Here is a 13,203-nt window from a genome sequence, read left to right as displayed (position 1 = left end):
ATAGGAAAATGACAGTTAAAGGGGTGACTGAGCATCTGTGGTTTATCTGTGTGTTTCCCTCCCTGTCTCTGAAGCTTGGGAAGCAACACAGAGAGATGGGCTGTGGCCGCAGCCTGTTCCCGGGGCAGGAGCAGCTGCGAGATGCCAGACAATGGCAACAGGCATGGACGGAGCCCCGAGCTGAGGCCCAGGGTTGGGTCAGGGCCTCTGGGCACCTTGACCCGGAAGGATGCTGGGCACAGACACACCCAGAGACCACGCTGCTCCTGCTCTGTGTCACAAGGCTCCCCTCTATCTTGTTTAGTTGATAGTAAAGATGAAGATGAGCTGAGAGAAATAAGGCTGGCTTCAGAGGCAACTAGACTGAGTTTGAGACCTAGTTTTAGGGTAGCTGGACAATATGCCATGGTAAACAATGATGGTGACAATAACAGTAACAGTAGTAATGGCTTTGTATACACACTGCATGTTACAGGCGGAAAAAGTGCTGAAATTTGGAGTCCAGAAAGATTGAATTAGCCTAGATACAGGGAATTGGCCATGAGCCAACATTTTGAAAAGTGCCAGGGCACTCTGTTCTTTTTAGAATGAATGTTTGCTCATGGTTTTTTTTTTGTTGTTGTTGTTGTTGGTTTCTTGTCAGTCCTCCCCTGTGGACTCTAAGGTCAAGTTTACTACTGTATACTCAGCACGGAGCCTGCACTCAGTAGGTGCTCAAAACAATAGTAGGTGTTATAAAACCTAATGGCAATTTCAAAATTAATAAAGAGCTCTATGTTTTGTGAAAACAAGTTAAAAAAAAAAAAACAAGGGAATTTTCAGGAGTGTAATTCAGAAAAAGTCTAAGATTTTTTTTTTCCTTAAAGGGTTACAGAAAGGAATGGTAACTCATTGCATATTTTTTTCACCTGGAAAAGCCAGCTTCCCCCTCATTGATTTCCTGCCCCATCTTTGTCCTCTTACAAAAATGAAACAAATCCATCTTCATTCTTCCCCATCTCTCCTCTGGATGCCAAAGAAACCATATTTCAAGAAAGCAGCCCAAAGGTCAGAGAGTAGTGTGTTTTAATTCATTTGGAAAAACAAACTCACATGGATTGATTCTTCAGGTCACCTTATTTGGACCTGGCACATTATGAAGTCCAAACGACTCTGCATAGTTACATTTAACGGGTTCTTGCGCTGCAAAGTTCACTGGGTGCGGGTAGCAGAGAAACATTCCCAAGACAATCACTAGACATGCAGAATGCCAGCCAGAAGCGTGGGTCACTTTCAGGGGTCTTACTGTAGGGAGCATGAGGTTGTACTTGTGTGCGCTGACAACTGTATAGGGTAAGCCAGCTGTGTCCAAGGGAGCAAACCACCCCCTAGTCCTCTGAACCAAAAAAGGGGTTTCCTCCCAAAAGAAGTATGGTTTCAGTCCATAAACTTTGGGGCCAGATACCACTCCAAGTGGCATTTGTGGCTCCTTGGAGAGTCAAAGCCAAGCCTCCATGAGCATGAAAGCTGGCTGTGCCCCTCCTTCCCCACTCCCCAGCATGGAGAGAACAATTGCCATTCACCCCATAAATCCAAAAGAATCCCCTGATCCCTGGGTTTAAGCATGGGCGCAGGCCAAGCAAGCCTCGGATACCCAGGCCTGTTTGATTGTAGCTATGTTGGTGTATCCCGTGTATGAGGTGGAAAAGTGCTCTTGTTCTACCTGATCCAGTTGAGGGAGAGGGTTTGGGGGCTGCCTGCCTGGTCACCCCTAGCCCATGTGCTTATACTGGGATCGGTCCCTAGGGATCTGCACCTGGTTGGCAGTCATTTTGTGGTGGATGTGGTAAATCGCAAGCGTTACCACGATGACGAGGCCCAAGATGAGCCCCAAAATCAAGGGCAAGGTTTCCTCCAATTGCTCTCTCTCATCCACTGGGCATTTATGCTCTGAAATGGGAAAGACGAAAAGCAGTGAGTCCTGGGCACAATATTCTGCATCAGACGTTCTGTCAAAACTAAAAGGGAGATAGAGATGAGATTTCTCAAGGAACCTTTGGGGAGACAACTTTTCGAAAATAATATTCCCTAAACCAACCCCACGGTTAACCATTTAATATTTCTACATAATGTAGAATAAAAACACAACAATCCAACAGGGCAACATTCAGTTGTCGGATTCCTGGCCGATGTCAACAAAACATCCAGATAATTTGTTTAAATTTTCAGTTTTGGCATTGGATACAACGACCATCATTTTCAGTGTGCACTTATTATTTTTAACTATTTCTTGAAGTGTTATGTACACATAAAGAATTGCACACAAATATATAATTTTCAGAAAGACTAAAAGTACCAAGTATTGGCAATGACATGGAACAACTAAAACTCTTAACATTGTTGGTGGAAAGTGATATAACCACTCTGTAAAACTGTTTGGTAATTTCTAACAAAGACAACCATACCCAGAATTCTATTCCTAGGTATTTACCCACAGAAAATGAAAACATATGGACACAAAAAGACATGAACATAAATATTCACAGAAGCTTTCTTCACAATAGCCTCAAACTAGGAAGAACCAAAATGTCCATTAAAGTAGAATAGATAAATAAATTGTGGTATATTCATATGATGGAATAGCAGTCAATAATAAAAAGGAATGAGCTATAGCTACACATAACAAAATAGATGAATCTCAAAAATATTGTGTTGAGTGAAAATTGCCAGACACAAAAGAGTACATGTTGTATGACTGCATAAGTAATTATATGAAGTTCAAGAACAGGTAAAACTAACTCTGTGGTGATAGAAATCTGAATGTGCTCACATCTGAAGAAAGGATCCCTCAGGTGTGATGGAAATATTATAGATCTTGGTCTAGGTGATGTTTACATGGTTGCAAGTATACATAAAAAAGCATTGAGCTATAAATTTTAGATATGTGCATTTTAAATTTTTTATTGATACATAATATTTGTACATATTTATGGGGTACATGTGCTATTTTGGTACAAGCATAGAATGTGTAATGATCAAGTTGGGGTATTTAGGATATCCATCACCAAAAGCATTTGTTATTTCCTTGTGTTGGGAACATTTCAAGTCCTCTCTTCCAGCTAGCTTGAATTATACAATACATTGTTGGTAACTATAGTCACCCTACTCTGCTGTTGAACATTAGAACTTATTCCTTCTATCTAGCTGTATGTTTGTACCCATTAACCAACCTCTCTTCATCCTCTCTATCCACACACACCCCAACATCCTTCCCAGCCTCTGGTAACTATCATTCTACTCTCTACCTACACGAGATCAACAATTTTAGCTCCCACGTGTGAGTGAATACATTTGATATTTGTCTTTCTGTGCCTGGCTTATTTCACTTAATTTCAACATAATTACCTCCAGTTCCATCTACGTTGCTGCAAATGCCAAGATTCCATTCTTTTTTATGTCTGAGGAGTATTCCATTGTCTAAATATGCCACATTTTCTTTACCCATTCATCTGTTGATGGACACTTAGATTGATTCTATATCTTTGCTATTGTGAATAGTGCTGCAATAAGTGTGAGGGTGCGTGTAATATATATAAATTATACTATAATTTTATTTATTTTTTTTGTAGAGACAGGGGTCTTACTATGTTCAAACTCTTGGCCTCAAGTGATCCTCTGGCCTCAGCCTTCCAAAATGCTGGGATTACAGGTGTATGTACCCAGCCTGTAATTTTTAAAAAGTAAGTGTAGAGCTTGATGAATTTTCACAAATGAACACCCCATGTAACCAGCACCTAGATCAAGAAAGAAAATGTTGGCCGGGCACGGTGGCTCACGCCTGTAATCCTAGCACTCTGGGAGGCCAAGACAGGTGGATCGCTCGAGGTCAAGAGTTCAAGACCAGCCTGAGCAAGAGTGAGACTCCGTGTCTACTAAAAAATAGAAAGAAATTAGCAGACCACCTAAAAATATATAGAAAAAATTAGTCGGGCATGGTGGCGCATGCCTGTAGTCCCAGCTACTTGGGAGGCTGAGGCAGGAGGATTGTTTGAGCCCAGGAGTTTGAGGTTGCTGTGATCAAGGCTGACGCCACAGCACTCTAGCCCAGGCAATAGAGTGAGACTCTGTCTTAAAAAAAAAAAAAAGAAAGAAAGAAAGAAAATGTTACCAGTACCTCAGGGTTGATTTTTTTTTTTACCCTCTTAAAATTCAAGATAGTTTAATAGCCCTGTGTCCCCATTTTTATGTAGAACCCCTCTAAAAACCAAAACCAAAAGAAAACAAAAAACAATCCTTGGGAGACCTTCTGGTGGTCAAATAGTCTGCAGAGCTAACAAGAATTGCATTCTAGAAGCCAGAACAAGCTCATTTGCTCCTTGTGGGTAATTGGTGGCCTGTTTACCAAATTTATGAGCCACACCTGGAGAAAACAAGCTTTCGCTGTTGCTTCATACAGACCAAGTTTTCAAGTCAAGATGACCCAGTAAACATTGAGTACCTACTGTGTGCCAGGCTCCTCTACAGTCTCTGTTGACACAGTATCTCCTGTCACCTTGCCCGAGGTCGGGAGAAAGGAGACCGGAGTCTTTTCCCTCTTAATAATAAGAATTTATGGAAATTTTCATGCAAATGTAAAGCTCTTAAAAGCTGTGTACTTAACATTCCTGGCTCCTGAATTAGCATCCGGTTCTAAGCACAAAGATTATCTCATTTAATCCCCATAACAACTCTATGAGGTCAATAATGTTATAATATCCATTTTAGACGTAACTCAGGCATGAGGAGGCTAAGTAATTTGCCCAGTTCCCTCGCCCTTCTCGTTTTCTGGGTAGTGGTCCTCGTGCCACAAGCCTCCCTCTGGACAGTCTGAAAGGGGCTTCCCTTCTTAGGCCATCCTAACCGCCACCCAATAAAGATGATTGTGTGTCACTGCCTCTAATCCTCAAACCCTCTAGTAGTCCGTGAACTAGCAGCATCCCCTGGGACCTTACTAACATTGTTGGGCCGCACTCCCAGACCTAGTGAACCAGATTCCGCATATTAACAGTATCACCACAATTGCGCACGTTGCAATTGGAGACCTGTGGGGTGAAGAGACTTTTGTTTGGGGGTCAGTGTAGTAGCCAAGCACAGTGCACTAAAGCGACTAGTGTGATAAAGATGTCAACCCCCATTTGGGCTGCCCTTGTAAGTGTCCAGTAACCAATTTCACTGACCCTTTCTTGATTTTCTGATAGGGTCTATTAAATAGACAGGTATGAATTCTGCCAGGTATGAGCCCCTTACACAGGGAATAGGCTCCCCACAGGAAACCCTCATGCTGTGCCAGACCATGGCCACTGTCCAAACACACATGCATACAACCCTTGCGGTGGGCATACGGATATATGATAAGATACACCCCCCCCCAGCAGGTGTGCTCCACTGACACCAACGTACTAAAAGCCCCCTGAGCTGCTATTCTGGGGAAGGAGGGGCCTGTGCTGGATCCTGAAAACGCACCCCAAATGAATCTTTCAGATTCCACCAAATCAAGTATAATGATCTCTTACAAAACACAGTGGGGGCAGGTGCTGAGAGGCACAGATGGGAGGAGCCAGGGACAAAAGAACCCTGCCACACAAAGGCACATTGATCCAGTGAGTGCTTCCCAATGAGGCTTGCCTCCTCCCAGGACCCGCAAGGCTCATGTACCCCTGGGGGCACCTTAGTGGAGAGAACAACCTAATTACTACCCAGAGAAGCCTGGGGTGAGACAAGTGCAATTTGCTTGTGTTTCCTCTATCTGCGTTTAGGAAGTTATATATGGTTACAAACTTTCTAAGTCTACCCAGCAATCTTCCCTATCTAGGACCTTGAAGTGGATAAAAATTGGTTTTTAAACAAAAAAAAAATGCCAAAAAAAACTCCATGCAATGAATTTTACTCATTTGGGGGGAAGTAGCTCTGGTCCTTATGCAATACTTAATTACTCTTACTTTGTACACAATTGTAAACATCTGTGAGGTTTGATGTCTCAGACAACTATAAGCAACAAATTAGAAATAATCCAGAGTGGGTTGGGGTGAGGTTGTGATGAGGAACTAGTAAAAGGAGCAATTCTAGCACCAGTGGTAACAAGAAGTAAAGTGCCCCATGACAACTAATCAGCAAAACAAACAAACAAACAAAAGTCATCCTAGACTATGAGAAGTACCTATTTAAACTCAAAAGAATTTATGGTAGGGATCCCAGGGACTGATACACTATACAGTCTGATATTTTCATAATGAATTCCTGGTTGTCAGTAACCATAAGAAGTCAAATTACACTTAATATTTTCAGTTTAAGAAGGACACTGTTACATTTTATAAATGCTTCCATAATCAAACAGATTTCTAAAAACTGTTAAGGTCTTGGCACTTAGAGTTTAGTTTCAATGTTGTAGAAAATACATTAAAATGGAGTAACCCGTCCTTCCAGGAGAACAAGTTAGGTGTGGCACTGCTTGACTAAATAGATCACATTCTGATTTGCACGGCATGCAGGCACTCAGGAGTCCCTACTAACTGAATCCACAGCTTCGGAATATCAATTCAGCCAAAGTTACCTGGACATCTGCAATATGCCAACCACTGTATTAGGTGCTAATAATACAAAGATGATTAAGAACCAGGCCCTTTTCTCAAGAACAATTTAACTTAGGGATTCTAAACCGTCTTCTCAATAATCAGGGTGGGGGGTGGGGGCACGTGTTTCCTCTACTCAGGTTGAGTGGAAGCTACATTTTGTGGAAGCTAGACGCCTTGAAAAATGATCGTGCGTGACACAGGGGGAGATTCCCTAATATCCTGAACATTTGAATAGTTGTATTCACCTAGCGGTCCCCAACACGAGGGAAGGCCCACACAAAGCAATCAGAATCTTTCTCCATTTTTAGCCAAGAGAAATAAACAAAATATCAAACTGTCTTTACTAACTTCCCCTGAGAGAGGAAGAGAGAGAGAGAGAACAAATAAACTGAATTCACTTATCCCACATTTGTTCAATCTAAATTATTGCTAGACTTGAACAAATAGCAAGAGACAAAAAGTTATTATAGACTATTAAAAGTACCCACTCTTATAAACTCAAAGCATTTATGGTAGGGATCCCAGGAACTGACACTCTTATCCCCTTATGCTCTACCTCTGCAGAGGTGTGGAGAACCAAGAGAATGTGGAGATGTTAGAGGACCTGAACCTGCTGCTGCTTGACCACCTTTTAGGGGCTAACACAGACCGAGAAAAAGACTTCCTGCACACTCTGAGCAGAAGCAGCTGGGGAGGAAAGATCCAGCTTTCAGGGGCCCTTCCCTCCCTGGCATCCCTCCCCTCAAAGCTGGATGGAGGCAGAACTTAGTGAATCTCTCTCTGTGACCTGTGCATACACACCTACCCCATCTCCACCCCCGTTCATTCTGGGCACACAACTTGGACTCACAGCAGTAGAACCTACAGCTGGAAATGTCTAAGAGAACCTGCGGAAATTGAGGCCCAGAGAAGCAAAGGCCTTTTTCCAATCCATGGCTCTCTAGACAGCTAACTACTTGAAGATTTTTAGCTGCTTCCTCCTCGAAAAAATTGCAACAAAATTATAGTTTTGGCCAGGCATGGTGGTTCATGCCTGTAATCTCAGCACTTCAGGAGGCCAGGATGAGAGGATCGCTTGAGGCTAGGAGTTCGAGAACAGCCTGAGCAACATAGGGAGACCCTATCTCTACAAAAAATTTAAAAATTAGCCAGGCGTGGTGGTGTGCACCTGTGGTCCCAGCTACTTGGGAAGATAAGGCAGGAGGATTCCTTAAGCCCACGAGTTTGGGGCTACAGTGAGCCATAAATTGTGTGACTGCACTCCAGCCTGGGTGACAGAGCAAGACCCTGACTCTTAAAAAACAATTATAGTTTTTTCCAAGGTGACTTTCTTACTCTCTCCCTATCAAGGTTCATCTTTTGGCAAAGGAAGGAAGAAAGTGGGGGAAGATGAATAAATACAGGAAAGAAGGGAGGGAGAAAAGGAGAAGGAAGGAAGAAGGAGGAAGAAAAGAAGGGAAATAGGGAAGAAAGGAATGAAGTGAAGGAAGAAGGGAGTGAGAGAACAAGAAAGAGCTACAAAGAAAAGCTTATACATTCAGCTTACTGTCTTTTTAGTCTTCAAAAATTACTACAGAGAGAGGCAGTGTCATTTCAGCCTAGAGGAAATCCAAGCAGTAACATTCTGAAATCCTGGCAATCCCTCTCTCATCCATCCTGAAAGCAACTGTTCCTTCCTGCACCCCCTACCCAGCCTACCCCTACCAACTTACCTTCACTGAAGACAAAATCTGAGATGATGTCAAAGGGTTGGATGTGGACTGCAGACAGGATCATGGTGACTGTCTTCTGAGGATCGCTGGAGGCCAGTGAAATGGTTTGCTGAGCTTGACACTCGTAGGACTTCCCAGCTGGGGTGACCAAGGCAGAGAGGTGATGCGAGTTGGCTGTGTGCTTCCCAGCTGTGGTGGAGGCCCAGAGCAATAGTTAGGCTCCTCTCATGGCAGAACCCTCCTTGCTCCTAACCCTTTGTGCTGGATAGTTGGCTCTTGCCTCTCAGATCCAGACCCCCCCACCCCTGCTGTCCCCTCTGTGTCACCTTGCCAGCACTGGAGCTCTGCAGATGGTATCAAGTGGCAATAAAGGGCAAACACACTTATTGTGTCGTGAACCAGGGCTCCTTAAATATTAATTTAGAATTCCTTTTTGGAAGAGGAGAGTGATACCTAAAAACCCAGCCGTTTTGCTATATAAAACCTAACAATGGAGATTCCAAACACACAGAACAGTGACTTGGTTTTCCACATTTCACACTGGCTTAGCAAAGAATAAAACATCTTCCTCAACAGAGCATGCCGATTGCTGGTGTTCTGGGCGATGCCCTTGCACACAGACATACCCTAGGGAGGGTTTACCTCCTTCTTTCTCCTTTTCTGGCCTGTTTGATTTTTTTTTTCTTTTCTGTTTGTATTTTGGTCTTCTTTAACTGGGGGATATTTTGCATATAAATTTTGATGAAGAAAAAAAATGCTCCCTTTACTGTGATGAGAAAAAGGGGTAAAAAAGGACAAGATGACATGTATTCTTGCATGTGTTCAATAAAAATCCTTTCCCAGCTCAGGTGTCTGGGTGACGGAAAGCTTCATTATGAGTGAACTTACAAAAAAATAAAAATACATTTAAATATGGTCTTCGATGGTCCCTGCAGATAGGAACTTTGTTATTTGGCGGATAGATGTTCCTCTTGCCACAATATTTTAGGAGGATCTGGGCAAACTGTTGGAGGGATGCACAGGAAAATCTAGTAAATTAATACATGGTGCAGAATCCACTCTAAGGAGGCTGCAGTCGATGACTGAATATCCCATGTGGGCCATACTGCCATGTGCAAAAATATAGTGAAGACCGGCAAATCCTGACCCAAAAGGAAAGTCGCACTGCCCCCTCACAGTTTTATGGCATGAGAAGAAAAACAGGGTGCAGGAGAAAATTAAAATACGGCTTTGCCCTTCTCTGTGCTCCTTGAAAGGCGCACAGAGGCCCTTCTGTAGCAGCCAGGGGGTGCCAGGCTCTAAAGGGACGTCTCGTGCAGCATCCGGCCGTGGGTAACCGATTGGTCTTCAGGCCCGGGGTTCCTTGGGGATCTACGGGGCCAGAGACCCAAAGGATTCGCGGATGCTGCAGCTTTCTCTGCTCTGGAGAACAAGCCAAGGCCAGTATCGGTTTCCCAAACCCTGAGGAATTCGTCCTCCAAGCCTGCTCTCCGTGCTGCGTCGCTGCCTTCCAGGGCTCCCTCCCCAGCCCTGCTGGCCTCTACTCACCACTGACTGCGTCTTTAAAGTGGGTCTTCTCAGAGGAGTCGTAGACAAATTGCACCTTGCTCAGCTTCCAAGTCGCCTCGGGTCCCTTGGACGTGTTGTGGCTTTCCTGCCGAGCCAGGGAGGCGCGGGTCAGCCGCCCGGCAGCTGCTGGGTCCTTAGACCCAGAAGGGGCCGCCGCTTCCCACACCCACTGGGAGCCTGCGGCCCCTCTGCCCCGCTGGGCTCCGCGTTACCTTTACAAAGAGCATTTTGAGCGCATAAGCGCGATCCACCCAGAACACCTGCAGCTCCGACTCGCTGGGGCCACAGCGGCCCTTCACCTCCGCTCCCCGGGTCAAGGCGATGTCGGCCTGTTCTGTGATCAGCTGGGAACACAGACGCCCCGCGCCCCCTCAGCGCGCCCGGCCCCGGGGGGCTGCAAAGGGCGGCGCGTCCAAACTCTGGGTTGCACGCTTGGGCGCTCCTTTGCGCGCGCGTCCCGCGTCCCGGAACATGCGGTTAGATGCTCTACGTGCAGACCCGGCCGGCAGGGAAGCAGAGAGAGGGGGGTTTACTTTCAAAGCAGGCAGGGCGAGCAGGAGGCGTTGCAAGCCGGAACCCCCCATGCAGCATTCGGGAGCAGCCTGCAAGGGTGGTGGGGAGAAGGCGGGCGACCCGGGTCTTCGAAGGGCCTTGAGGGAGGCTGCCCTTCGCCCGGGAGCCCTCGGAGCAAGCCCGGGGTGGGGTGAAGGGTTCCTTACATCTACGTAATTGCTGGCCCACACATCATAAGGTACAATAAATTTGGCTGCAAACTCTGCCATGAGACACGTCGTCCCATTTTCCCGCACCACAAATATATCTTTTTCAGGGTTAGTGGAAAGGCCTGAGAGATTTTCCACTTCTTGTTCTGCCGTGATTTGAGCCACTGTATCTGCGGAACAAACAAAACAGTCCCACCGGTCCAGAGCTCAGCCAGCGCACGCGTCTGGGGCTCTAGGGTGGAGAGACCACGGTCTGCGGGCTTTGGGGTGACAAAGTTCCCTGCCAGCAGCTGCGCGCTCTCGGAGCCATTTCTCTAACCCAGCGCTACCAAACTCGATTCTGTTGCTGTTCATTTATAATGAAAATACAATTTTTTAAATTTTAAAATCCTTACTTATTAACACAGCTGGCCTTTTTCTACATCTTGGGGTTTTAAACCCAATCTTTCTTGCCAATGATCTGACCGCACGAAGCTGGCCTGTCTAAGCTCTGTCTGGGATATGCCACACAGGTGTGTGGCTCTGGGGGGAATTCCCTGCCACCAGCAGGGAGGGCCCTCTTCCCTCCCACAAAAGAAAAAAAAAAAAACGCAAAACCTAAGGGCCATATTTTTTATCTTGAGCTACTGGCTTTACTTTGCCGGTTCTGTTCTCTGCGAAGAGTGCGTCCCGCCCGCCCAGTCGCCCAAACGCTACTCACGGAACAGCATCAGGAGAACTCCAAGTCTGTCGACGCTGGGGACGGCTCTTCCTCGGAGATCCATGCTTGCAGCGCCGCGAACGAGGCCAGCTGTGCTGCTGCAGAAGCCGCCCGAGAGGGAATCCCTCAAAGTCGCCGCCGGAGTGGGCCGGGGTGGGCGAGGGGCGGGGAGCGGGGAGGGAGGGAGCGCGGGTCCCGCGAGCGCCGGCTGGGACCCGGTGCCGGTGCCGCGCCGACCGCTGCTGGCAGATAAGTCAGCTCACTGCAGAGGCAACGAGCGCGAAGCGAGGGAGCTGTCCACGCCCGCGAATGCTGAAAGGAATCCGGTTGTGTGGCAGGAGTGGTTGTGGCTCGGTTTGTGCAGACGGCCAATGAGATTTGGGGGGGGCTAAAATTCTCCCTAGGTCTGTTTCCTGTTCTGCAATTGCATCCGCAAAGATGAGTCTATACTGAGAAACTTAATAGCACCGTCAGACTTATTAAATCTCCCTATCAGGTAGCTACAATGTGGTGCAGATATTGTATCCCTGGAGTCCTGTCTTCCGAAAAAATGCATCTGGTTCCTGAAAGAAAACGGTAGAGCACAAATTGGTGCTGGTTTGGGGGAGAAAGGGGTATGCAGGAATAGAGAAGGAAAATGCTATGGCAACAGTTTCCTGCGTTTGGAGACATCCCCTTCTCTCCTCTGCTCTCAATGAGCTCATGGGTTTAAAGTTAAATTGACGCCCCCTCAAGCGAGGCCATCAGACAATGCAGTAGATCTATGTGGGCTTATTTTCCTGTGCACTCTGCTCCTGGGTGCATAGGACTCTTAACTCCGGGGTCACCTACCCTCACTCATTATATTGTGATCACTTTGCCAAGAGGGATGTAAGCAAATCTAAAGTTTGTGAGAGTTATCTGAGGTCTCTTAGGACAGGAATTTTAGAATTATGCCCTAGGTAATGTCACACAGTTACGTAAAAAAAACACACACGGATATTACTCTAAAGCCTCTAGTGGAACAGAAAAATAAATACTACTGGGCTAATTCCTATATTTACATTTTTGGTAGCTTGCTTATTTTTTATTTTTGCTCTATAAATCAGAATACAGCTTTCAAAAATAGACATGCAGTCCTCATCAATTGTTGTGATGTCCAAATATTTCATTTCTTAGAGCGTATTTCATTATGTGAATAAATAATTGCTGCATCAGTAACACATCATAAGACAAGCAATGTCACATTAAGGGGCAAATTGCAAAGTATTTTCACCTGCACTGTCTAATTTGATCCTCCCCACAACCTCAGGGGGTGGGTAAAGGAAGGTACACATTATTGTGGTTGTACACATCTCAAATATGAGGCTCAGGGAAATTAAATGACCTTCCCAGATGTCACATGGTCAGTTAGAATTAAAATAGAAAAATCACATGCTTTAACTTTGTAAAGATCATCTTCATTTCTCCTTATATAATACTTTGACCACAAAATATACCATATTTTGACTTCCATAAAAAATATTTAAAAATCAAATAACAAGCTGAAACCTAAAATCTCTGTTAATAATTCACATTTCAGAAATGTCTAGGATGCTGTTTTAAGTATAATCATATTCTGACATGGTATTTGCTACAAAATGTCTATATAATGTTTTTGGCTTTCAAACATATTCCTATATCAATAATTAGATCACTGGCAATTCAAATTATGAAGTAATATTTAAATTGATACTGTGTTTTTACATCTTTACTTTTTTATCTGTCTTTGGTATTTCATCCAAACATGTCTTAAGAACTTTACATAAATGATTATACATAGAATAATTGAGGAAAAATTGTGATCGATATAAGGTCTATTCTTATCAATTGAGAGTGTAAGATATAGATTTATTTCTTACATTTTTTCATGTTAACAATTACTATTAAAA

General features: G+C 44.8%; 1 protein-coding gene across 2 annotated transcripts; it reads right to left on the bottom strand.

The window, feature by feature from the left end:
* Positions 1 to 1,049: 1,049 nt before the first annotated feature.
* On the bottom strand, positions 1,050 to 11,641 carry LAMP5 (lysosomal associated membrane protein family member 5). Of its 2 annotated transcripts, XM_045528089.1 has the most exons (6): positions 11,294 to 11,641; positions 10,591 to 10,763; positions 10,084 to 10,215; positions 9,851 to 9,956; positions 8,303 to 8,491; positions 1,050 to 1,929 (listed from the first exon to the last, which is right to left on the bottom strand). In XM_045528089.1, exons 1-6 carry the CDS (start codon positions 11,355 to 11,357, stop codon positions 1,751 to 1,753), a joined length of 843 nt encoding a protein of 280 aa, XP_045384045.1. In that variant the 5' UTR covers positions 11,358 to 11,641; the 3' UTR covers positions 1,050 to 1,750. The 2 variants fall into 2 exon arrangements, with proteins under 2 accessions (XP_045384045.1, XP_045384046.1); XM_045528090.1 differs by lacking the exon at positions 10,084 to 10,215.
* Between the last annotated feature and the right edge of the window lie 1,562 nt (positions 11,642 to 13,203).

The sequence above is a fragment of the Lemur catta genome, chromosome 17 (genome assembly GCF_020740605.2).
Source record: "Lemur catta isolate mLemCat1 chromosome 17, mLemCat1.pri, whole genome shotgun sequence".
Classification (NCBI taxonomy): Eukaryota; Metazoa; Chordata; class Mammalia; order Primates; family Lemuridae; genus Lemur; species Lemur catta.
Note: the sequence above shows the minus strand (reverse complement) of the source record. Positions and strands in the feature narration are given on the sequence as shown.